Below are 27,761 nucleotides of genomic sequence, written 5' to 3' on the forward strand. Positions count from 1 at the left end.
TATAAGCTATGCCCTTAATAATGATTTTTAGCTTCTCCAATAAATTCTTAACTGAGGCCAGATTTAAGTGACACCAAAGTCTACAATGGTACCACCACTGTGTCTGTCCAGTATGACAAGCAATTCTGTAGACCCTGGGTATGCTAGGGCAGTTAGAGTTCATCCACGGTGCCTAGTTCCTACTGCATTTGGCCCATCACAGCATATTAAGAGCTGAGACTGTGATGGTTAATTTTAGGTGTCAACTTGACTGGATTAAGGAATATCTGAGAGAAATGTTAAAGCGTTGTTTCTAGATGTGTGTGTGAGGGCGCTTCCAGAGGAGACTGGTGTGTGAGTTGTTGGACTCGGGGAAGATCCACCCTTAGTGTGTGTGGGCACCATCCAACTGGCTGGGGGTCTGGATAGAACAAAAAAGGAAGAGAAAAGACAAATTCACTCTCCCTCTTCCTGGAGGTAGAATACTTTTCTCCTGCCCTTGGACATCAGAACTCTTCCTGCCCTTGGACATCAGAACTCCTGGCTCTGTAGCCTTTGGACTCCAGGACCTGCACTTGCATTCCCCCAGGTTTTCAAGCCTTTGGCTTGGACTGAGATTTACACCATCAGCTTCTCTGTTCTGAGCTTTTCAAACTTGGACTGAGTCATGCTGCCAGCATCCCAGGATCTCAAGCTTGCAGTCAGCCTGTTGTGAAACTTCTCAGACTCCATAATCACATGAGCCAATCTTCCTAATAAATCCCCTTTCATATCTTTATAGATGTCTATCTGTCTCTACGTTCTATTGGTTTCTGTCTCTCTGGAGAACCCGGAATAATTCAGAGGCCAAACCAATTTGCTGGAGTGCTGAGAGCTGGGGAGATGCCTAAGCCTCAGGAGCTCAGAGGACAAGGAGAGCCTTTGTCTCATTGGTCTACATGTCTAAGTGCCTTCCAGCCTTGCAGGGAATCCCCTCGATGAGGGGCCAGCTCATTTACATAACAAAAACTGGCAGAATTTAATATGACATCTCCACAGATGTAGTCTTCTTTAAATTAAAGGCACCAATAAATGTTTGTAGTCAAGAAGCTCACTGCATTTCAAAGTGAAGCAGTTTGGTCATTACATTCAATTTAAACATCTTGAAATTGAGATTTCTAGGTGATGGGTATTTTTTCACATTTTGTATTTTTCACAACTTACTGAGCCCATTTGCTTTCACTTTCTCAAGTGTTTAAAAGTGCAACATGTATTAATAAAAATCACAAATTTGCCAGTGTCCTATGCCAGGCTTCTTTACATCTGCTATAATCATTCTTTTGGGCTAAAAATTCTTCTCTGCTCATGTACTTCTAACCTACAATCACTCTGAAGACCAATATACAATTTAAAAGCCTTGAGGTTCTAAATTAGAATATGCAGTTTATTGTGTGGCTCCAGCTCAGTGCAAACTTTTCCACAATTTTGCCCAGAAAACAGACGCCCATTAGTAGCCTCATCAAGAAGCCCCGCCATTACTGTGACTCTTGGTGTTGGAACAAAATGCATCCAAAGTTTCCTCTGACTTCTAGAAGGAGAGTTTAAAGTAGCTGCCTCTGAAACTGTTTTAAAATTGTGGCTTGTGTAAGCATTTGGTGAACAAAGCACTCTTTCTCCAAAAAGGTAGGTGCCAGCCACTTGCTGTCCTCAGGCTGTTCCCGGAGCATCTCCAGGAACAAGAAAATGCTCTCATCCACGGCTTAGTGTCATTTAAAGCAAACCTCTCCTCTGAGGAACAGGGCAGATACAACCAACTAATCACTGTGGCAGGAGACTTAGAGGCCAAGTGATTAATAAGTAAGGAAGGCAGAATCCCTACCAGTTATTGTTATGAAAAGAAAATTCAGTAAAAGCAGAGATATTCTGGGTTCTGACCCACCTCTGTCCTCTCCTAATTTTAACTACAAGGCAGTCACTCTCTTTAAGCCCCAGCTTTTTCACCAGTAAAATGATGGGTCAAATCTTGCCCCCTGCCTTATGAGTCCGGTAAGAGGATAAATCCATGTTGGTAGAGCAATTTGAGGTAAGCTCAAAATATAATCAGATTATCTAGAAGCCTACATAATGCTTAGTTATAAGCTACATTCATAAATCTCTCAAAATCTCCAAGGGAGGGACACAGTTTGCATATTTAGCATCAACCCAGTGAATAAAAGCAGCAGCAGGGATGCTCGTCTCTAAGATGGAAGGGGCTCCATTTAGAACTCATGACTAAAGCATTTCACTCAACTTCTCATTTCATACCCTTATCAACAAACTGAGGACCACAACCTCCACCTTGTCTACTTTCCAGGGTTATTGTAAGGACCCAAATCAGAACAGAATAAGGGAGGTAAAAGCACATGATTAACAAAGCAAAGAGAAATATACACTTCAAAAGCCTTAGATACAAAGAAAACATCATTATAATCTAGTTTATAATCTACAAACTAGAACTTCGGTCTTGGAGTTAAAATAGTTGGGGCTACTTCAGCTCCAAGATGGAGGGTTTAGCAGAAGGGGCAGAGTAAAAGCCGACTGGAGCCGTGTACCTGATGGTGGTGCCTTGCAGACGGTCTATCTTCTTGTTGAGCTCCGCAATGACGCTGTGGAGCTCTGTGATGCGTTCCTCATAGCGAAGCGTCGTTCGCTCCTGGACATCCTCATGCTCTCTCATGAGGTGGGACTGCTCGCACTGGGAATAAGGGAAAATGACAGAAGTGCTGATGAATTCATGCACCTACAGGTGGGTGAGTCCAAGCTTTGTGGCCTTAAACCATTACAACTGCCAACACTGAGTATGCCCCAAATAAAATGTATGTCAGCTCATCGGCTGGCAACCCCAGGAAACATATCAATGGCTAAATTTTATAATTCCCCCAGTGGATACTGGAGTCTTTGCCTTTCTAGCACTCCATCTCTCTTTGGGAAACAGTCCCTTTGCCATTGCACACTGTCCAAGTGCGGCTATTCAAGTCCCCCACTTTCCCGTAGCCAAGAAACAGGCAAGTGGTCCAAGCTAGATCCATCAGATACCTTCTGCAGGGGATTTCAATCTTGAGCCAACGGATGTAAGGTTGCATGGAGTTGATTCAGAAAGCCTTGAAGAGCATCTCTCTTAGTTCCTGCTACCTACAGCTCCCTTCCCAAGTTCCTTTATGGCTGTTCAGTTTCCCTTTTTACCAATTCACTCCTCCTTTGCTGAAGTTTGTCAGGGTTTGTTTCAGCTATTTTTCAACCAAATAATCCTAAATGGTATAATACCACTTCCTATCTGGATGGATTATCTGCAAATTTAATGCTTTCCAATATCATTATCTCCCAGACTACAAGCTTCTGGAAGGAAGGGGCTAGGTTTCTCATTATTTAGCCTAGCACCAGCAAATGGCCTGGTTTACTGTGGGTGATCTAGGAGTGTTATGGAATGGATGGATGATGATATATCATCGTCATGAAAACTGCTTAGCAGAAATAGTGATAAAAGAGGCAGAGGAGCTTCCCTTGCTCAGCATTTGATGGACTAAGAGGCAGCAGAGTTACAGAAACTTTTCTGTAGCCAGAGTTTAAATCCTGAGGAACCTGTTCACCTCTCACTTCTCTCCACTGCTCTCAATCCCTTCCAGTCACTGTGCATTTAATCTCATTTACATAATAATAAAATACTCCTCAGTGATGGAGCAAGTAGCCTAGCTTGCGTCCTTGTCTACTACATTCAGCTTCGATTAATTTCCTGTCAGCAGAGGAACTTTAATTTCATCTTCAACAAGGTTTTCTTAGTGCCAAGAGCCATATGTGCTTTCCAGCGTTGCAGGTTTGCATCTCCAGTGAGAGTAGGACGTCTCACCCGCTACCTCCCCTGTCCCTCCCTAAATCAGCTAAGCTTCCAATGGCATAACCCAGGGCAGGGACAAAAGGCTTTCAACGATAAACTGAACATTATACTAAGCCTAACTCCATAATGAAACAGAAGTACTCAACAAAGAAGTCTGACAAATAATCTGGTATCAATCATGGTAGGGCCTGCACCTCAACAACAGCTGGATCAGTATTTATGTAACTTCCTGGGGGTTACCTTGGAGCTCCAGAAACAAGATTGGAGGAAACAAGGTTGTTGAATGCTTTATCACAGCCTTAGAGGGATACTTTCAGGAAAATACTCCTGTGAACTACTATTCTTAGTGACAACCTGAAACATCAAATAACCTCCACTCCAGGTCAAGCACACAAAAAATAAGCGGGAACAAAGGCAAGGATCAAGGTTGAGTGAGGGGCACATCTAGTGGAAGCTTTCCTAAACAAAGATGCTGTAACCAGCCACAGACACTCTTTCCATGAAGTTAGGCCTTTCTCATCCATAATCCTACATACTTAAGGAAAAGGAGAAGTCCACAAAAATTACAGGATCTCAAAGGCATTTCTATCAATAAATGAAAGAGCTTCATATTTCTCTGGAACAAACCAAGAACAGAACACTGTTCCTCTCAGACCTGCAGCACATCTACAAACTCTTGCTGTTAGCCTCTGTTCCCAACCTCAGAGAGTGTGTGCGTGTGTTCATGTTGTATGAACATGTACAGATGTAGTGGACACTCTCATGCAGGTCACCAGTTCCAGATCTTAGTGTGACTGTAGGATAAAATTCTGTCTCTGACCTGGATCTCATCAATGCTGTGACTCCTATGTTCCCATGTTGCTTGTTCCTCCTCTTTTGTTTTCCATATTCCGTTCTCTAGGGCTACAAATTACTGTGAAACATTTCCACTTACACACTCAATGAGCTCTCACTTTCCCTTATTTCTCTACTCCTTCTTTCTTCTTTGATGTCCTTACAGGTCAACAGGCCACTACCACCACCTGGGCTGACAAGAAACTACAAAGTCCAATGAACAATGAAGATGTTCAAGGGTTTATATAGAGAAAGGCACACCATCAATAAAAACCACCAAAAGACCACCCTTCAGCATCCATACTGACTGATATGAACTGCCTAAAAGATGTAATCCTGGCCAACCAGCAGCCCTCGCTGCTGCTCTGCCTATGGAGTGGCCATTCTTTCGTTTCTCTAATTAACTTGCTTACACACACACACACACACACACACACACACACACACACACACACACACACACACACACACAAAAGACCCTGTGGGGCTGCCCAGGATACCAGATGGAGAGGGAGAGCTTGCTCTCTGGTATTGCACCATCTTTCCCCTGCCTCTAACTGAGAAGCCTGCCTGGAGGATACCTGCATGAACAAGAGGCAACATGAAGCCTGGTGATTCAGTCAGATGGAAAAGGGCTTGTAGCTAAAGGAAAAAAAGACTCGATGTATATTTGGAGCTCAAGCACTCATTTAGGAGAAGTAACAAGAATATATTAGAGGAAAAAAACCTCTTTTAGCTAAGGGCAAAGGTATTTAGTTTACATTCCTATATTTTTCCGTAAGTTTTTAAAAAATAGCATACAATGTAGTATTATAATGTAATACTTCCTCTATACGTATCAGACATTTCTTAAATGAGACTGTGCTGGGTGCTACAGGGGAGGTGATTACAACACATTTTGAAGGTAACTGTGGTCACAGCTTCCAGTGGACTGAAAGAATCCCAGACTTCTCTTCTGGAGAACAAGAAACAGGGATACAAGTGGGAAGGTAGGGAGAAGAAGAGATACTAGGATGGCATCCTGGGGATTCTTTCCCCAGTGAAAAGAGAATACCAGAAAATAATTACCAAAACAGACTCCTAGCCGGTGGATGTATCAATGACGGAGAAGCCGCTGCTCAAGGTTCATCTCTACAAATCAACATCCTCTCATTAAACATACTTCACTCATTTGTGCACACTCATTGTATCTAGCCAAAGAGGCTGAAACACTGATCTCAAAGCTTAGTGAAAATCCACTGAGCATTTCCAAGCTACAGTGCAGGGAAAAGCAGAGCAAATCCCACAGGGCAACAACACAGGAGGAAACAAGCCATCACCTGCAAAAGCCGAAAGAACCAACACAGCACCCTTGTTTTTTTTTTTGTTTTGTTTTGTTTTTGTTTTTTTTTTGAGACGAAGCCTTGCTCTGTCACCCAGGCTGGAGTGCAGTGGTATGATCTCTGCTCACTGCAAGCTCCGCCTCCTGGGTTCCCGCCATTCTCCTGACTCAGCCTCCTGAGTAGCTGGGACTACAGGCGCCCACCACCACACCCGGCTCATTTTTTTGTATTTTTTTTTAGTAGAGACAGTGTTTCACCATGTTAGCCAGGATGGTCTCAATCTCCTGACCTTGTGATCCGCCTGCCTCGGCCTCCCAAAGTGCTGGGATTACAGGCGTGAGCCACCGCGCCCGGCCAACACCCTTGTTCAACAGCACCCATCCAACTGCTCATGAGTCAACCCTGGGAATGCGGCACTTTAGTGCAGGGAATGTGGCACTTTAGTGCAGGAAACGTGGAAGATGAGCAGGTGGCGCCCGGGGCAGACAAAGCCATTCTGTGCACCATCGCTGGCCTTCCTGTCCTGGTGACCTCCCACACAGGCAGGAGCGGCCTGTTAAAGTGAGGCCCACTTCTGTCACCACACTCTAGTTCTTTACTGACCTGTTGCCTCTCATCACCTTGAGTTTTCACGACCTGGGACAACACTTTCTTTTTTTTTTTTTTTGAGATGGAGTCTCGCTCTGTCACCCAGGCTGGAGTGTGGTGGGGTGATCTCAGCTCACTACAACCTCCGCCTCCCGGGTTCAACTGATTCTCATGCCTCAGCCTCCCAAGTAGCTGGGATTACAGGGGTGTGCCACCACGCTCAGCTAATTTTTTTATTTTTAGTAAAGATGGGGTTTCACCATGTTGGCCAGGCCAGTCTCGAACCCTTGACCTCAAATGATTCGCCTGCCTCAGTCTTCCAAAGTGCTGGATTACAGGCATGAGGCACTGCGCCCAGCCCTGGGAGAGCACTTTTTAACCCAGGATGGTGTGTGGTTTCAGATGTTCTGTTTAATAAGGACACAGGCTAGGCCAAGCTCAACACTGCACCTCTACGTACAAGTCACCTAGGAGTACATGTTCCTGTAAGGCCTCATTCAGGAAGGTAACACAATGACAACAACCAAACAGGGAAAAGAGGTTCTCTTCTATAATTACTACTTAACATTTGCATAAGTTTTCCAATTTTTAAGTTAAAAATTTAAGTACAGTATAGACTTTCAAAAAATTGATACAAGACCCACCCATTTTTTTGTAATTTCCCTAACACATGTTTTTTTCTGAATAGTGTTAATTTCTCCCCATTATTTTCTTACGTACATGATGCTCCATCCACCAGGACCACCATGTGGTATAACAAATACTCCTGTGGCACCAAGCCTCTGGTTTTCCTCCATCCATGCCCATGGTAGGATTATGCTCCTCCCGCTTGAAGCTAAATATGGCCATGCCACTTATTTTGGCCAATAAGATATAAATGAACATACACCATTTTGCCTAGAAGCCTTTAAGAGCTCCTGTTGGGCTTGCCACATTCCCTTTCCCAGGCCATGGCCACTAACGACATTCCAGATGGTAGAGGCCCTCGGCTTGGAAGCCTGGGTAGGGACAATATAGCACAGAGTCCCCTGCCAGGCCCAGTGAGTTCCCAATAGAAAATAAGAAATCAATCTTTGATATCTTAGGCCACTGAAAATTTGAAACTGTATGTTTTCACTGCATAGCTTGACATCATCATTTTGTAGATAAGAAAACAGACTCAATGTGAAGCAACTGATTTATTTCCTGTAACCCAGGTAACAAATACCCCTCTGATTCCTGTTTTTGCCATCAAGGCATTGAAGCTGTTGCAGCCGCAATCTTCTCTCCTCTGTGTCTTCCTCCCCCAGCTCCCTGACCTGTGAGTTTATATCCTCTTCACCATTTACCTAAGGATCTTGGGTGGTGCCTTGGTCTCAGACCCTGAAACGCCTCTGTGAACTCTAGGAAGCATGAATGTTAGGCCTTATGATACCAAAGAGAGCTAGGAAAGCCCAAAGAGCTCTCTCTTCAACCCCCAGAGAGGATAAAAACAGAAAAAGAGACACAAGGGGGTGTAAAACAGGGAATTCAAAGTCTCTCTAGCTTCCAACAAGCCAGCTTTAGCTTCCAAAGTCAATTATTCAGTGATAATTTACTTAGCGGCCTCTGGGACCAAAGGCAGTTTCTTCTACTACAACTTGTAAGTTAGAGACTATTTTCTTCTCTCTACTGGACAGAGACACCTCATACAATTTCAGCGGAACAAAATAAAAATTGGTCTCAAATAATATGCTACTGCTTTTTTTTTCTGTCATTACAGGTAATTGCATCCAGGGTTCTTCCTCCTCCCAGCCCATATTCAGTTTTTGACTGAAGGTACAGTACCACAAAGCCAGAAAGCCTGGGGTTGCAGTGTCTTGCCTGCCATAAATTTCTGGAGGCCATTATCATTAGGAGTCTAGATTTGTCTCACAACTACAGACTTTCAGTTTGAAAGGAAAAGAAAAAAATGATTGACATTCGATATGATGAAATTTTGTTTTTCCTAAATTTCATCTGGTGCTAAATACATACCCGGAGTTTCTTCTTGAGATCTTAGCTTTCCTATCATGATGATGAAGCAAATTAAACATTCATATAAATACTTGTGTCTAGCCACATAAATTGGTGAAATTGCCTATATGCAAAAATGTGTAATAAAAACAAGCAACATCGTCATTTCAACCACTGAGAATAAAACCCTTTAGGCTCATCCCTGCTATGGTGCAATCCAGGGATAAAGCCCTGAGTCAGCCTTGAGACAGTCTGGCCTGAGAACTTGAGCCCCTGTTGGAAAAACCCTGTGCAATGTGGTGATGCTAAGCAGCTTTATGGTTTTGTTAATGTTCTTCACTGGGTTTTATCTTACTCCACCGAGGCCACTGATCTTTAATCATCGCATTAGTGTCAGCTGTCAAACCTAAGAGCATTATGAACTAGGTTCTTGGAAAATGCAATGCCATCATTAATTTGTTAACCCTCTCAACCATCCTGTGAAGGGGGTTAGTACCACTCTCTTTTAAAATATGCTAACAAGAGATGTTACCCTCTCAAGGTCACACAGGATTTGTCACAACTAACACTATTCGGGGTATTTCCACCCTCACTCTAAGTTCTTGCCCAGGTTCGCTCGCTAAGGGGAAAGTGGACCAGCTAAACAAAGAGGCACCGGCACAAAAGGAAATGCCATTAAGGAGCAAAGGAGCTAGAGGAGTTTACCAAAGAGAAGCATAAACGAATAGGAGAGGAATGGAATGAGGCGACCCTAACAAAAATACATGCCGACTACATCTCAGAAAAGTTATCTCAGAAAACAAGAGAAAAAGAAAAAACTCTTTCCATTTCACTTAAGGAAAACTGTGTGTGTTCTCTTCCTGAATCCAAGAGGTAGAAAATTCAGGAGATTTGTTTTCCAAAGATAAAGAGCTTACGAAGTATTCCACATTACTGCTCACCTATTTTAAAGGGGTTCATAAGCTTGTTTGACATATCTCCTTCTGAAGTACTTAAAAATGCAGTTAATTTAAAATAATTGTTGGTACTAAATAAATAGCAAATATGCTGAAAGCATCAAATCAGGACTGTATCTGATCTTAGCCAGTTTCCCACAGGCTCAGTCCCCACTGGGCTGTAGAATGTTGATGCATGTCTGTGCCCGTATTCAATTTGGGAAGATAGGGGTGTGCTGTTTTCAGCCAGTAAGTTTATGGCAATTTATTATACAGCAATAGAAAATTAATACAGAAGCACTTTGTCTTCCCCATCACATTGGTATTGGGCTCTTCCCTTCATATCACTATTTTCAAAACTCTACCTACAGTTTGATGTCATGAGCATAAATAAGACACCTTCTTTTATTCAACCAGTTATAGTGTCACCATTAATAATTATTCAACAGATGTTGCAGCTCTCTTGGTAATGTCTGTTGAACATAACCACCATTTACATTTTACATTTTAATCATGGCACTATAATATTTAGAGAGCTGGTAAAACTTAATAGCATAAGTTTACACATGAATTTGCTCTTCTACAATCTGGTAAAGCCTCAAACATGAATCTTTCACCAAGGCATATAACACCAAAAGTGCAGCACAGTGATTTCATTGTTCTTATATTTTTCTTGCATAAATTTCATGTTTTTAAAGATATGAGATAAGTCTGACTTTCTTTTCACGTTCTCTTTCCTAGGTTCCAGTATATGAACTGGGAAGAAAACTCCAGTGAGAGGAGCAGAGAGTAATTTTTAAATCTATTTTGCATAAGAATGCAAATAAGAGAGTCAATAAATGGTTCTATGATGTGAACATTATCATCAAGGGTAAAATCAAGTCATCAAAAGCTATTACATGAGGATGGCTTGACCACAGGTAAGTAAAAAAAGAGCTGAATCAATCCTTGACTTAGAGAAAAAATTTTCCATTATCCTCTTACCATCCTCTGTAAAAGCTGTCTTTGTAGGCTTAAATTTTAATAAATACCTTCCTGGTCACTTTTTAAAATCCAAGACTACTGTACATGCCAGCTTCCAATTAAATGCATTCACAATTTTCTTTTTTAAAACAAATTCTCATCAATAAGAATTGCTAATGATGGCTGGCTTTGGGTGGGTATAAATTAGAAAACATAGTCACCACCATTTTGTTGTTGTTTTTAAATACAAAAATAACTATTTTCTCTTAAAAAAAACACTGTAAAACAAAAAAAGCACTGAAAAAGTTTCAGTTTGGAGACCACCACTGAAATATTCTAATGCTTTCCAGTTTTTTCTATCACTATTTTATTACTTTTATAATCAGAAGGAAAATATTTTAAGTAACATTTTCATCTAAGTAAAAACTGAAAATTTTTTTATTTCAGTATGAAGTAAATACTATGAAAATAGTATTAACATCCTATGCTGAGAAAAGGCACTGGTGGCCTTGCTGAGCTACTCATTTATCTTTGGGTAATCAAGTTAATCTCCTTCAGATGCCGGTCAAATGTGAAAGTGGATGATCTTAAATACAGAGAATCCTTTCCCTCTACTCAAGCAGTCTTTGATTATGAGACATGAAAGTTTCCAAAAATTTTCCACAGGTCATTCTGGAAAGATGGCTATAGGAGCCATCTTTCCAGATATTAATTTAATACCCGCCTGGTATTAAAATTTCTCTGAATTCCCACATAAAAATAAACAAAGCGCTTACACAGTAAAGCCCAAAGCTTGGAGACAAGGTATGCCATTGAACAACAAAATACAAGCAGGTAAGAACAAACCAACATCATCCGTAAGATCTGAGTGGCATCAGTTTGGGGAGAATCAGAGGAAAACAAGGTTGATGTATCTGAGAACTGGAAAACCCCTAAAAAACCAAAAGGAATTCACAGGAAAGTAAGGATGCCCGATTGGAGAATAGTAGCTAAAACTAGGAGGGGTTTTGCCTGACCAAAGAGTCAGTGCAAGGGGCCCACAGGAAGATTTGAACAGGCTAACCTAGGCTAGTCCCTGTGAACTTTGGAGACTGCCCTCACGGCTGCCTTCCAGGAAGAGAAACTGCTTGGAGTGGAAACAAAATTGAACAGGATGGGAATAATAGAGACAAAGGAAAGAAAAGGTCCAGATATAAGCAGGTAAAAGGAACAGAGACAGACAGTGACAGAAAGCAGGCTGCCATTTTTGACACGAAAACAACAGAAGGCTAGGTTCTAAACACTTTAGAAAGCCATTTTAAACCCTGCCTCCTGAAAGTTCAAGGAAATTATTTTTCACATGAAAATGAAAAAAACAGAAAAATACTGACGTCAAATCCCATACAAAGTTATACAAAACAAGGGCAGAACATCCTTATAAACCATAAAAGCATGCCACAACACAGATCAAAAACAAAATCCCCCAAACAAAAACACTCCAGATAATAGCCTACTATTTCAAAATAAACTAAAAGACATGAGACAGAAAAGAACATTAGGAATTAGAAAAATTCAGAAGTGAGAAGAGTTAGAAATAAAATGAAAATGCATTTCAGTAATGATGACTACACTGGAAGGCACAAAAGAAAGGCTAAAAACAACATATAATACCCCAAGAGAAAAGGAAAAGAAAAAATTAAATTAAAAAAGATTTAAAATATTTAAGATAGTAACAGATAAAGATAGGCAAAGATGATGTAACATACAAATGATAGAAGTCCTTGAAAAATCAAAGCAAAGGAAGAAAATTAATACTAACAAGGTAATTAAAAGGCCAGGCACAAGGGCTCATGCCTGTAATCCCAGCACTTTAGAAGGCCAAGGCAAGAGGATCACTTGAGCTCAGGAGTTCAAGATCGGCCTGGACAACATGGCGAAACCCCATCTCTACAGAAAATACAAAAAATTAGCTGGTAGTCCCAGCTACTTGGGAGGCTGCGGTGTGAGGAATGCTTGAGCCTGGGAAGTTGAGGCTGCAGTGAGTCATGATCGTGCCACCGCACTCCAGCTTGGGTGACAGAGCAAGACTCTGCCTCAAGAAAAACAAAAAGGTAGCCATTCGGAAGGAATCCCTCAGTAGGCACCTTGGACTTCGTAGCTTCTGGAACTGTGAGAAATAAGTGTTGTTTAAGCCACAAATCTATGGCATTTGTTACAGCAGCCAGAGCAGACCAAGACAGAGTATTTGCTGATAAAGCTGTAATTGGTTTTGTGGGAATTTCTGTACTCATGTTTTATCTTAAGATTAAATATTTAAAACAAAAAACAAAAGCAAACTAAAAACCTTTCCAGATCCCTTACCTGTGCCTTGGCCAATTTCTTTTCCAGAAGGTCCCGTTCCCTCTCTGTTTGCTGGAGACGTTTATTAAGTTCCACTATATCTCCCTTTAGTGATGCCAGGGCTGCCGAATGGAGCTGTGGTGACAGAAAGGAGGAGATTAGAGTACTGTAGCAGAGATGCATTTCCTTCCCTTCATTCCTGCAACTAGTATAACCAAATAAAAAGCCTATCATCCAAAAAGCAACACTTTTGAGAATGAAGGTAAGTGTTATGAGTCTTGGGGACAACAGGCATAAGTCAGGTGTGCTACCAGCAAGCTGGGTTATATGGTCACCCTAAATATTATGTGTGGGACATGGGACCTAATTTTGGATGGTATAATCAGGCCAGAGAACAAAACTTCTCTTTCCAATGGCTTTCCCCAAGCTACTCAGTGAGGACGAGCCTGACAGCTGAAGTGGAGCTGCCTGATTCTAATCATGAGAGTCAAGAAAATGCAGAACCATATTAATTTTCACCTTCGGAAAATATGAAAGCTGAATAGGGCAATTTGGATTTTTGGAATCCAGTCATCTCAATTGCTGCTCAATATATGACAGGCAGACAGGCACTGAGCATTAAGGGGAAAAAAGCAGCAGAGCTCATTTTTTAGATGGTCTCCTTGTACAGTTGACCCATTTATTTTCTGGTTGGGTCTTCCCTCCTCTTTGCCTCCCCACTTCCCCCGAAAGGCTGTACTGGCCAGACAGATGCTTATGTGCTAGCAGGCCCTCTTTCAGGAGCAGCACCAGAACTCTGACAAACGACACTGTGAAAAGACAAACCAAGGATCAACTGAGGTATCTTTCTGCAGCCATTTCTCTGGGTTAACTGGAGTTAGAAAGAATGTTCTTCAAAAGATTAACAGGAGGCCCCACGTACATCCAGAATCTCAATCTGTTCAACTTCCAAGTTCTAAAGACTGGACTTTGGCTGCACACACACCTACCACACATGTGCCTTCTGTGATTTTCAGGCCGATGGATGGAACTATTTTTAAGACCCGTTCAACACACTGGTCCCAAAGCAACACCCTGAAACATCCTTTGAAACCTTGAAACTTTCCATTCCAGGTGGAGCTCAGACCATCCCCTCACTGAATTCCATACTACATTTGGGTGAACAACTGGAATTACAACAAACCATCCCCTGGCTTTATAGGCTTTTTGTAGTCTTTGCCAAGAAGGATTTCAAGTAAGAAGTGAGCAAATACATTTGATCTTTAAAGATGGACACAGGACGATGGTACGTAACTCAACTTTGAAGATTCTCATTTGAGGCTTAGAAAAATGTGCTTTTCTGCAACCTGCCCTCCACACACAACATGTTGGCTGGCAGGCTTCAGGGTGAGGGTGGGGTGGGTGTTGAATGAGGGAGAAGCAGATATAAGGCAAGAGTGTGGGGTTTCAAAGCAGTTGTTTTTGTTAGACTCTAACAGCAGTAAATGTGACTTCACTTAATCGCATCGGAGCAGCAAACCAACAGATCAATAGCCGATTTGAAATCAGGAATGCTTAAAATTAAAAAAAGAAAATGTCAGGCAATCTGGCAGTATTTGTCTTCTGATGTAGGGCTAGGGTGGCTTGGAAAAGGTCACTGTGGGTTTCAGATACAACGTTTTGTGTGACGACTTCTCAGTACAAATACCACAGTGTTCCCGTTGTATAGTCTTGTTGAGATTGTTTTGTTTGGTGGAAGGGGAACGAATTCACTCCCTTTGACGGTTGGTTGCCCCCTCAGCCTTTGAACTGTCAGTCTGAGGATTTTTCTTCAGCATCTGACACTGTGGCATGTTACACTATTATACCAACTCTTGAGAAAGGATTTGCCACCTCACCTCCGGCGAGAAGGATAAAATACGTGAGAGCTGACATGTTCTTGAAGAAATTGAGGAGTGGGGATAAGGATCCCAGCTCTGTTAGCCTAGACTTGCTTCCTTCCTCATTATATCTCCCCTCCTACTTCTGGGGAAAAGGGCTGCTTGAAGGGGTTGGGGGAGGCCTGGAGGGAAAAGCTGAGAGAATGCTGCATGCTCCCCCACAGACTCCATGAACTGGGCCAGATGGAGACACACACAGACTACTTACTTCCATCACAGACTTGGAAGAGGGGTCCAGGATGGGTCACTATCATGGGGGAGAGCACCGGGCTTAGAGTGATAATACCTTCTGGCCTACCAGCTCTCCAGATTTCCAGGAAGAGCTGTCAGATGCCCAAGGGGGCAGGTCCCTTCACTTCTCTGGATGGAAGGTGCCCATGTATGAGGTGAGAACAGATTCCTTGAGAATCTCATGAATGCAATGGACCGTTCTACTAGGGCAGAGATGAGTTTGGGATGCATGCATATTTTCCACCCAATTATGGTGATGACACACTCTGGAATCTATCTATGGGCCACTCAATAAGAAACATCTGGACTTGATGTCAGCTCTGTGACCCCACATCAGTTTCAGAGACTGTCTCATGTGTCTTCATCACAGATGTCTGAGTGGGGAAAAGAACCTTGGTACTGATGTCCCCCACTCCATAACTGCAGGTTAGGATCTGGAATCCAGAGACTGGCTTGCTTACTCAAGGTCTCACAGTCAGCTGAGCACGAGGGCCAAGGCCACAGCACTCTTTTCTGCCTCTATGGTATTGTACATGACAGAGTTTTCAGTTTGTTACTTGGATGAAAATTTTACTTAACATATCTTCTCTGATTATAAAAGTAATAAAATTGCAACAGAAAAATAAACCAGAAAGAGCATTCTCATGTTTTAGTGATGGGCTTTGGGTGGTTTTAAGCTGTTTTTTTGTTTGGGTACTTTTTGTTTAATGCGCATTTTTTCCTGAGTTATTTCTGTATTAAAGACACAATAAAATAAAGTGACTGTTTTCTGCATATGCAGGCTATAGCGTAAATATTGTACAGGGTTATTTTGCTTCCTTGCTGCAGTCTGTCCACCAACTCTTCTGACAGAAGGAAAACCTGTAACAATGAGGTAGAATAAAATATGTCTCTTACTGTTACTGACAATTACTAGTTGTAACAGAGGCTACAACTAGAGAGAGCAGAAGTTGGAGTCGGGGAAGCCACCAACCAGCCATAAGCCACACTGCCTAGAATTGGCTGACGGACCACTCCTTGACCTCCTGGACGGAGTAGGTGAGGAGAGGAGTGGACTTCCCACCACAAGTTTGAGTGCTGGACACTCAATCTCTGTGCGTTTGAGTTCAGGGGCACTCCCTGTCCCACTGCATCATCAACTCAAGTCATCAAAAGCTGACATAACCTCCCTTCTTTTGGGGTTTCACCAGTCTCTGGCTTATTGGTGGCATTCCTGCAAATTCAAAAGCTAGAGTGTTTGTGAGTGATGCTACACGAAGGAATTTGTGTAGTTGTGTGTCGGCAAGCATGAAAAGATTAGTTTAGAGGTCCTTCTAGGCAGTTAAAACTTTTTTACTGAAATATAATATTTATACATATTTATGGGGTACATGTGATATTTTGATGCATGCATACAATGTGTAATGATCAACTCAGGATATTTAAAATAACCATCACCACAAACATTTTTCATTTCTTTGTGCTAGGAACATTTCAAATCTCTTCTAGCTATTCTGAAGTATACATTATTGCCAGCTATAGTAACGCGACTGTGCTACAGGAGGAGTTATTTCTTCTAACTGCATGTTTTTACCCATCAACCAACCTCTCTCTTCATCCCTCCCCCACTATCCCCACATTCTTCCCCACCTCTGGTATCTATCATTCTATTCTCTATCTCTGTGAGATCAACTTTTTTAGCTCCCAGTATGAGTAAGATCATGTGATATTTGTCTTTCTGTGCCTGGCTTATTTCACTTAACATAATGACCTCCAGTTCTGTCCACATTGCTGCAAATGACAGGATTTCATTCTTTATTATGGCTGAATAATATTCCACTGTGCATATGTACCACACTCTCTATATCCATTCATCTGCTGATGCACACTTAGGTCGAGTCCGTATCTTGGCTATTGTAAACAGTGCTGCAATAAACATGGGGATACAGGTGTTCCTGTAATAAGCCGATTTTCTTTCCTTTGAACAAATACCCAAGTAGTGGGATTGGATCATATGGTAGTTCTATTTTAAGGGTCTTTTTAGGAACCTCCACACTGTTTTCCATAATGGTTGTCCTAATTTACATTCCCACCAACAGTGTATAAGAGTGCCTCCGGGTGATTTTTAAAAGGACTACCAGTGGGTTTAAATCTTGGAAAGATAAATGTACTAAAGCAACCAAAATTGTCAAGTATGTATAAATGGGAAATTATATTTATGCCAATTTTTGGGATCCCTTTAATCATATTCTGGTTTCTGAAATGGCCTCTAACTTGAGTGAGAGATTCAGACATATGAACTATGAAGTATGATGAAAAGAAAATGTTCCATGAACCAAAGAGAAAGAAAATACAGGCTGTTTAGAGTCTGTGCTAGTGTCTTCCTCAACACATATTTCTCTTCATACTCAGGAGTCAGATGCTGATTTTTAGCTGGTCATATTGCTGCTCAGCGAAAATATTCCAGTTCCCATCCTTCAGTGTAGTTTGCGCTAGGTATAGCCATGTGACAAAGTTCTGGCCAGTGCGATGTAAGCAGAAATACTGTGTGAGAGGTATGGGAAAATCTTTTTGAGAGGCCACATCCTTTTTCCTTTCATCCATCCTTGCTGTTTGGTATCTTATGTGATGGATGGAGCTCTAGCAGCCATCTTGTGCTACAAAGCTGAGACTCTAGGGAGCAGAAAGGTGCCACAGTCCCTAGCAACTTTGTGGAGCCACCCGACCAGTTTTGGACCACCTAACCCCAGACTTCTGTTACAGAACTGCAAGAAATAAGCCTCTGTTATACAAAGCGCTATGAAGTTGAGAGTTTCTGGCAAATGAAGCTGATCTAATCCTAATTCACAGAATCAGATAAAGCTGGGTTCAAATCTTATCTATGCCACTTGTTGGTGGACTGTCTTTGCATAATTTAATCCCTTTTGTTGTAGGGCTGTGTCAAGACAAATGATGGCATCCAGAAAGTGACTAGCATGGTGGCTGGAACGAGGTAAGCACTCAACAAACGGGTTTGTTTGAAGTCAACAACCTTCTCAGGCAGACCAAGCCCCATCAGAGGTGCTAGGGACACTCAGACTAGGAAAACAGTCCTGTCCTGGAGAAGTGTATCACCTGGTGGATAGCACAGGACTAAGAAGCCAATAGCTGCGTTGCCAGATTCTGCTGAAATCCTAAGGCTTAAGGAGCTGACAGCCAGGGCTCTTAGTTCTCTGTGAAATTTTAACGTGAGGCCTAAACGAGGTTGGATAGAGCCCTGACACTTTGTATACAAATCTGGATCTAGTGCATGAAGGATATAGATCCACACATTCCTCACACTTCTGGGGATAAAAGGCCCTAATTCCCTAGGCTGTTTTGAGCCCTGCTTCACATTCATTTTACAGTGTGTATCCAAATGAAACTAAACCACCTGGACACTTGGCTGCAAGCTAACTGTCAAAATGGTTATTTTTGGATAAAACATAACTTGTGTAAAATAATTTCACTGTTCAACTGACTCTAAGGACAAGCCCTCTTAGCCTCTGAGAGGAAAGGTGTCCAGCCCCCCTGAGCCCAGGTAAGAAGTGAGCAGTGCCCTCATGACAGACTCTCCCAGGGGTATCTCCTTTGCTAAGTGAATAGATGTCTATTCCGTTACATATCTGCTGTGTGACAAAAGGCTTCACACTTCATAAGGTGCCCTTGAACTCTGCAGTCCAGTGACTCTGATGAGAGCCCCTCCAGGAGTGTCACTGTGTATTTCTGGTTATTAGGTGCTTCTGCATTTTGCTAACACTGGCAATAAACACAGCAGACATGCCTACACTACCCAGTGCACACACCACTCTCCAGGCACCGTCTCCTCTGACCTTCATCACGCCAGGACTCTGTGGCCTAAGGGCAAGCTATGCTTCCCGATTTGCTGAGGGACAACTATTTTTCCCATGAAACACAGTTGGTAAAAAGGAATCCGATTTGAATAAAATGGTGGAGAGCCTAGATCCATCTTTGTGGGACTTCAGTCTGTGGTTTGAACAGCACGGTCTTCAAAGGGCCCAAAGGCACCTGCAGCCACAGCTGAGGCAGAGGAATGAGTTCATCCCCACAGGCCCTATCTAGATACAGGCACCTCATGCTGCTGAGGCACCTCATGGTGCTGAGGGCTGGGCCAGTCTTCCCAGCTTTGTTGGGAAGTGAGTTCATCTGGGGTAAACTGTGCTTGTTCTCTTTCTCCTTAACTTGGTCTGGCTACTTGAAGTGCTAGTTTAACACTCACTGCCAGCGTGCCTCTATTGCCTTCCCACTGAGTAATGACAGGAGTTACAGTGGTCCCCCCCTTAATGGAGGGAGGTCTGCTCCAAGACCTGCAGTGGACGCCTGAAACCTCAGTTGGTACTGAACTCTATATACACTATGTTTTTTCCTATACATACAAAGCTATGATAAAGTTTAATTCATAGTCAGAGATTCAAAATAATTAATAGAACAGACCAATTATTAACAATATGCCAGCATTGCTACTCTTATGCTTCGGGCCATTATGATGTAAAATAAGGATGACTTGAACACAAGCACTGTGATGCCATGGCATTTGATGTGATAACCCAGCTGGCTAATGGGTGGGGAGCACAGACAGTGCAGATATGCTGGACAAAGGAAGGAGCCCTTCCCCAGGTCGGACAAAGCAGCCCAGCACGCAAATGCATCAGGCTACTCAAAACAGCTTGCAATTTCAAACCTGCCAATTGTTTATTTTTGGAATTTTCCACTTAACATTTTCAGACTGCAGTTGACTGCAAGTAAGTGACACTATGGGTAAGGGGGGACTACTGTACTATTCTTTCTAGCTGAGCCACTTGCTTTCCAGATACAAAGTATGCACAATTTTTGCTTATGTTTTAGTGATGACAATGGGTAGTGCCAACTTCTCTCATCCAGTGACCTCTTCATTAAAGGTCACTTAATTTCACTGAACTTAATTTCACTGAATACATATTTTTGGCAGGTTCCTCACTGCATGCTTCATACACTTTACCTGTTCCATCAGCTGCAGAGGAAAGGCAGTGTCAAATCCCAGTGCCAAAATCTGGGAATATTCTTGAGAATTCCAGGCCACCAGGCAGTAATAATGAAAGTAATAATATTAATAGTTACCGTTTGCTGAATATTTATTGGTATCAGGGGCTTGGGCTAGGCACATTACATGCCATATCTTATTTAACCATCACCACAATGCTGTGAGATGTATGTTATTACCTCCTTCTGGCAAACGAGGAAACCAAGGCACAGAAGAGGGGTAGAAAATCAGCCGAAGTGAAGAAAACTAATAAATATTAGGTTGGTGCAAAAGTAATTGCAATGGCAAAAACCGCAATTACTTTTGCGCCAACCTAACAGTACCGGAGATAATAACACACAAGGACCCTATGCTCAAATCTTCTCCACTATGTGCATCACTGGCACCTCCAACTCAACATACCATGGCTCTCCCTTGCCCAAGGGATGCGTAAACCTGCTTGTGTCCATGTATGTGTGTGTGGAGGGGTGGATGTGGGGCGGAAGTGAGGTGTGTGTACAGGCAGGGCTGGAGACATGGGAGAAGCAGGGTCAGGGTTTTCGTGATGGCAGCACCCATGTGATTTTGGGTGGGAGCAAGAAGGGTGGCAGGGCAAGTCCTCCAATGCTGTGATGAAGCTTGGGGCTCAGCTTGGTATAAATGTGGGTGATTCTCTTTGTCCTTTCTGTGCTTTTTCGTCCTCTGTAGAAGGGTTTGTATTGGATTACCTCTAAGATTCTTCTGGTTTTAAACTTGTAAGCATGCTTGCCCGGCATGTTCACCTGTCCAGGCACCTGAGTTCTGCACTATGGGCTTTGCATATTTTATTTGCCCACTGGTCCCAGAAAAATCTGCTGAAGCTCAAACATTTAAGGAAGCTTCACTCTATACAGAACTGTTCACCCAAGATCTTTTCCCTAAAAATGGAATGAGTTTTCAGAATCACACATCGTCTTACCACTAGCAAGGGAATTTGAGAACATCTAGTCCAATTCCTTCATTGTAGAGAAATGAAACTGAGACTCAGAGAGGTTCAAGGTTCATCAAATTCAGATTTCCTGGTTCCCTGTCCAGAGGCTACCTCTCTCCCAATGGCAATCCAAGAGCTCGTGGGTAGTCAATAAAACGTGTATGTCCCAGCTATCCTTGGAGACAGCAAGAAACATCTGCACATGAAAAAGCCTCATTCAGCTTCCCGTCCAAGACTCCACACCCAGGTGTTCTAATTCAGATACATACAGAACAAAATGCCTGGCAAAAGGGTAGCGCTCCCTGCTAGATGGATACCATCAGGCCTGTTCAGTGACTTCTAGGACTGGAACATTCCTCTTTACTACCGGAATTCCAGCTAGGGGCACCTGCTATGTAGTATTTCAAGAAATGCTGCTCATAGTCTTGAAAGTTAAAACTCATTAAATATAATCTAAATTATAAATTAAAGATGTCTCACTGCATGGAAATCACTTTTGTGTGCCCTAGATCAACTCAGAAAGCAGCAGCTTTTCATCTTTCCTTTTACCTGATAATTTCATTGAGAGGTCAGTGGCCCCTGAATTATTTCTTAAGCCTCAGCTGAAATTCAGTTGCTCAAAACAGCATTCAAAGGCTCCTTCAACACAGCAGCAGTGGGATACCATTTATACAAGAAAGATTAACCCTACCCAAGGATGGCTGATATAGGGAACAGTGCCAGATCACAAAGCAGGCCCAGGTACTCACTGTGAAAGCTGTCATACTGGTCCCTAGGACCCACTTAAAGCCACACCTCCCCTTCTTCAAATAATTGGTTAGGAAATGGCTCCCAAGGGGGAGAGGTGTCTGAGACTGACAATCAGCTTTAAAGATGACCCACAATCCCATCCCATCTGTAAACATATGCTCCCCTGAAAATATGTCCCATCATAATTTTTACTGGCTAACACAACTGCATGCTATGTGCTAGATTGCTATACTCAGCACATAACATGCATTTTTCTCAACTATTCTTCACATAGCTTTATGAGATGGGTAGTGCTGTTATCTCCAATTTAAAGAGGTAGGAATTGAGACTTAGAGGTTAAGTAACTTGTCAAGCTAGTAAGTAACAGAGCCAGAATAAAAGCCCAGGTCTGTCTAACCCCAGGGTCTTGTTCATAACTACCAAGTCCCCTGCTTTGCAACAGAGTATCATAGCACTTCTGAGATCCTTGCAAATACCCATGAAACTGTTGACAAGAAAGATCTCAGAGGGTTATTCTGTTAAGAGAGGAAAGCAGAATTAGCACAATTAGCATGGGGGATAGACAGGTATTCATTCTTTAAAACTTTAAACATTTTGAGAACTAGAAGACCATGCAGTTGGTATCAGACCCAGGAAGGAATCTGTGAAAAATTAATCTCCAGCTATTCCTACATTCTATGTGGGAAAGTTAAAGAGGACAAAATTGTAGTATAGGTAAAACAAGCCCTTACAAACACCTAACTTTGCTGCTTAAGGAGTACAGAAAAGGAAAGGTTATTACCTTCAACTGTTGTGATCTTTAAAAATTAAAAATCTAAACAGAAGAATATTTTATATATTTTGTAAAAATTTCCTATACAAATATTGTAAGACAATAGTAGCTATTAAAAATAAGTTAGTATTTTCCACTAAAAAATCCTAACTTGTAGTAATATTTATTTTCAAGGGAAACGAAAATTATGTGGTTATACAAGGGTTTTTGGAAAGAAACACAGACAAAATAAAGACACTGCACTAAGCTGGCTGCACCAACTTAAATTTCAAGAGGGCTGCATCCTAATGATACATCATGGAGGAGATGAAGATGTAACAATTAAATCCAGCTAATCAGGGGACATGAATATTTCAGTGCACGCTAAATACTGATGCGATACCCCAGGCGGAAACTCCCACAGAGAATTCTATGAACATGAATAAAAGGGTTCTCTGACAATGTCTGCATTGTTCATAAATTTTTATATTGATCCAATTTAGCAGGTATTGAATTCCCCATTCTAGAGAAACCAAGTACCTTTAATGGTGAAACAGTCAATAAACTCCACAGATCAGGAAAGGCCAAAGGATTTTTACAGCAATGGTTTAAGTGCCTTGAAGAGACCCTAGATTTTAATGGATTAAGGACAATACTTTCTGTTTGGGAAAGCAAATGGAGGTTTAGATTTATGTGTGTGTGTGTGTGTGTGTGTGTGTGTGTGTCTACACATACCCATACACACAGACATGCAATTACCAACATATACACATACAGAGTATATATAAAACTCAAGGCACATGCTTCCAGACTTCTAATTAAAGTGTAAGAGTTATCCAAGATGTCAGCTATTTAGATATTCAATACAATCATTTTTAAACGCATTCTCATCTTTTAAAAGATACTTTAATATGCATTATTTCATTTAAAGAAAATCAGTTTTAAAATGCTTGATGCCACGGCATGCTCTGTTTCAGGGAAGGCCCAGGCAGGCCCTGGCTTGTCTTGCCTCACCACAGGGCTGCTGACGGATGGGCCATTTACTGCTTGCTGGTACATCTAATCCAAAGCACCAGGAGAGGAGAGAGGAGACACATTTCAAATCTGCTTTGTGTTCCCTCTCTGATGGGGCCCTGCTGACTGCTTCAGAGAACAGTGTGTTTAGACAGAAAGAAGGAATGGCTTTTAGGTCTGAATCTTCTTTCCTTTCCAATCACTCTAACCCAGCCAACAATAGTCCCAACTCGGATCACTTTGTTCCCAGAAAATGAAGAAAATGGGAAAGAGATTAGGTAGAAAGAAAACAACATGAAAAAACAGTTTCATGGTTAAGGACATAGGCTTTGTCAAAATGCAAAAACAAAATACCCTGGACTTGAGTATTAGTTCAGCTTTGGGTAACTCGTTTAACTTTTCTAAGCCTCAGTCTACTCATCTTTAAAATGGGAACAACACCCACTCATTCTAGTTGAGAAGATTAGATGAAATATTTCAGGCAAATCACTTAACCACAACATCAGCTGGCAGACTGTTAGCCACAAGGGTTGTTGCAATCTTTTTTTTTTTTTTTCCCCTGAGACATGGTCTCACTCTGTCACCCAGGTTAGAATGCAGTGGCAAGAACACAACTCACTGCAGCCTCGAACTCCCAGGCTTAAGTCATCTTCCCACCTCAGCCTCTCCAGTGCTTGGGACCACAGTCGGGCACCACCACGTCCAACTAATTTTGTTGTTGTTGTTGTAGAGATGGGGTATCACCATGTTGCCCAGGCTGGTCTCAAACTCCTGGGCTCAAGTGATTCTCCCACCTTAGCCTCTCAAAGTGCTGGGATTACAAGCTAGAGCCACCGCGCCTTGGTCCACTGCCACCTTACTGACCACAATTATCATATGCCACCCCTTCTGCCTGCTAAAAAGTGTCAAAATAAAATCAGGCTTTGAAAACAGTGGTATGTTACTATCCTATCTCATTTTCACAAGTCCTGATTAAGCAATCAGAACGATTCAATACATTGGAGCCTAGATCACATTAATCTGAGTAATCTAGACTCTGCCTTTCAACATGTGTAATTGAATCAGCTGCTCCCTGCACCCAGGCTGGGCCAGCAGGTAAGCAGGCAAACACATTCATCCTAAACAGCCTGGAAACTGGAGTAGCCTCATGCCCGCTTTGCACCCTCTGCCTCCTGGGTCCTCATATCATTCAGGTAAGAGACAGTCGAGAACCAAGCGGGACATACATAATGACCCCAAAATCAATTTCCATAAAAACACATCTCAATAGTACAAAAGAGATGACCAACGAAGTTATTGTAAGCAAGGACACACACAAAGGTCATCTATTCATGATAGAAAAATAATCAAAAATAATAAGTTTTTGAATAAATTGTGTGGCAGGAATAGAATAATCCTAAGTTGTCACCAAAACAGAGAAATATATAATTAACTTAGCAATCATTATTTCCCACATGTATGACTCATTTCCTAAGTTCTTTCATGTTGGTTTCCAATTGTCCCCCACAGATCACCTATTCTCCCCCATCCACTTTCTCTTTCCTCCTTTTTTTTCCGTAACCCTTAGTATGACCTGACATCATATCCTAACATTTATTTTTTTGTTGACTCACTGCCCCCATAAAATTATGAGTTCCAAGAAGGCAGGGATGTCAAGAGGCTGGGGAAATAGCTCATGAACAAGAAGAACTGTACCTGGCACATGGTAGAATTTCACGCAGTATTTGTTGAACGGGTAAAGTTAGCAAATTAGAAAATACAGATAAAGGAACATTATCCTTACCTCTTCCCACCACCACTATAAGATGATATCACCTGCAAATATCTGTCAGACATTTCTGTACGTGTAACTACACTTAAGATAGTTTATGCAAAACAATTTTTAAAATAGTACTATTTTTAGCCAAAATATCTAACTAGAAAGAAGTCCAAAATTACATGTACCAAAATGTTAACAGCATCCCCAGGTAATCTCTGTGTAGTGTGATTACAGATGATTTTCTTTCTTAGGTTTATTGTATTTTTTCTATAATAAACATATATTAGTATTATACAATTTTTAAGTGTTTTCTTGACCCTATTTACAAAGTCTTATGAAGAATACAAATAAATAGGTAATCCTTGCTCTCAACAACCTTCCAGTGTATTCAGAGAGATAAACCAAGGATTTTCCAAATCTAGGAGTTGGAAAGATCATTAACTGTCCTCTTATCCAACAGTCCAGCCACTGCCAGAATCCTGTCTACAGTGTTGCCTGCAGGTGGTCACTATGTCTATGTGCTAAAAAGCTCGGCAACTCCTCAGACAGCCAAGCCTGCTCACTGTTGGATAGCTACTGGCATTTGCAAATTTTACCTTACATAGCAACTCTGAAATTGCCTCCTTGCAACTTGTCCCATTGGTCTAGTTCCATAAGTAGGATAAAATTAGCTCTCTTTTATACTCCAAACTCTCCAAGTAATTCACTCTATCAGTAAGATCCTTCCTAAATCATCAAACCTCCAGAACAATCCTTGATCGCCCAGGGGCCCCTAGGATGTCAATGTTCCTTTTGGTAAATGGTAGCCAGGACCAAGCACAGTACTCCAGATGAATTCTGCCTAGCTGATTCTTACGTGTCCATCACTTTACAAGAGTTTTCATAGAATTCTCACAGCAAACCGAGATAGGTGCTACAATGAACTCATTTCACAGATAAGGAAACTGAGGCAGTCAGTTTTCTAGTACTTGAAACCACAAACTTCCAAGTTGACCTGTCACATTTACCACGGGTATCCAGGGTCACACATTTTGAGATCCCATATCTGGTGTGGGCTAAGGGAGAGAGCCTGAGGACTCAAGACTGCAGACTTGGATGGTGCTCAGCACCAGATGGTTTATAGCAGTGCTGCTCAAATTGGAAAGGCCATTGGTACCAGAGGGAGTTTCAGTGGGATCCCCATGCTTGCTCTGACAGTGCCTGGCACCAGAGGTAAGAAGCTCCCCTGTATAGGTAAAGGGCAGCCTGAACTCTGTAGCCAAAAAGGCGCTGTTCTATCCAAGAAGACCTTGTTCCTGCAAGTAAGCCATGAACCTACCAAAGCTGGTGCACCTCCTGCACCCCACCCCATCTGCCAACACTAGCCTGGCCAGGGCCTGTGAGTGTTTTGCAATCCCTTGCCAAATCAAAGATGTCAGAATTGCAGATAAAAGCTACAACACAATGCAAGTCAACCACAGACCAGAATGAAATCTGGTGGTTTGAGTCTAGCTTGACAGCGCTCCAGCTCTTTTCCTGTAAGGAGCTGCTTCTCCCTCAAAAGCAGCCTGTCCTCCTACTTTGTCTCTAGAAACCACAACATACTAGTAATTCGGACAGGTATGCAACAGCTCAACATTATCTTAATATAAAAAGCCTCCCTGTTTCTTCCCCCTACCTACAAGAAACACCAACATTTTATCACATATTGTCTTGCCAGTTCTCTTACAAACTGACTTATTCCTTTTTTGTCCCCTTAATTTCATGGGCTAATTCTGAAATTAATAAAGTATGGCAGGGGTAGTGGCATTACTGGCTGCAGATGGGATAGGAGCTAAGGACAATGCAAGGTCTCCTACATCGGCACTCACCTCTACCCTTCTGCCGTTACAGGGACTCTGTGACACCCTTGAAAGAGAAAGCAGCAGGAAGAATAAAGAGGAGGCCACTGTGATGGGCTGATGAAAGAAATGTTTCCTTGGGGTTTACGTTTATTGGTTGTTTCTGACTTTCTCTAAATGGTAGGAGCCCCCAACCCAACGGCACCGTCTTCCAACCTGTAACCACCCAAAAAATCCATATTAGGTTCCAGACCTAATGGTAATAGAAACAGCTTGGTTGCTGAGGGAGGTGGGGAGCTTTTGGGTAATCACAAATAGCACACAGCTTCCTAGAAGTAAGGCTTCTTTCATCATACATTTTTGGGAATGACATTGCTTTCTGCCCCCAAAACATACATTCATTTGCAAGCTAAATTTCTCCTGTGCTTATTAAGAGGGGTGGGAGGGGGCGGGGAATGAAGGCTGCATATTTTCCCAAGCTCATGAAGCCCAGCCTAATCATTACTTCAAACATGCCACACAAAAGAAGTGACATCTAATCCTGATTTTCTTGTCATGTCTACCATTCCCCCACCTCCTTGTAGACATAGCACTAGGATGCAAACAGAAAAATTCCCTAAAGCTGCCTTATTTTGTTTCCTGAAAGCAGAAACGCAGTGAGCAAAGAAACTATGAAAGACTCCTAGGCTGTTTAGGAATGACACATTTCCAACCTAGATAAAAATATCAAAAGAAAGTCTAAGTCTGGCAGTGACTAGAAATACTG

At 42.1% G+C, this 27,761-nt stretch overlaps 1 protein-coding gene across 6 annotated transcripts in view; it reads right to left on the reverse strand.

Annotated features, from left to right (window-relative positions):
- The window catches only part of MCC (MCC regulator of WNT signaling pathway), a 481,477-nt gene that overhangs the window by 125,309 nt on the left and 328,407 nt on the right, over positions 1–27,761 (reverse strand). For all 6 annotated transcript variants that reach the window (XM_055387455.2, XM_004042362.5, XM_055387453.2 and 3 more), the window contains 2 exons: positions 12,786–12,899; positions 2,550–2,692 (listed from right to left, as the gene is read on the reverse strand). In XM_055387455.2, the coding sequence (XP_055243430.1) occupies positions 2,550–2,692; positions 12,786–12,899 (257 nt within the window). The remainder of the gene's footprint in view (positions 1–2,549; positions 2,693–12,785; positions 12,900–27,761) is intronic.

The sequence above is a fragment of the Gorilla gorilla genome, chromosome 4 (genome assembly GCF_029281585.2).
Source record: "Gorilla gorilla gorilla isolate KB3781 chromosome 4, NHGRI_mGorGor1-v2.1_pri, whole genome shotgun sequence".
Classification (NCBI taxonomy): domain Eukaryota; kingdom Metazoa; phylum Chordata; class Mammalia; order Primates; family Hominidae; genus Gorilla; species Gorilla gorilla.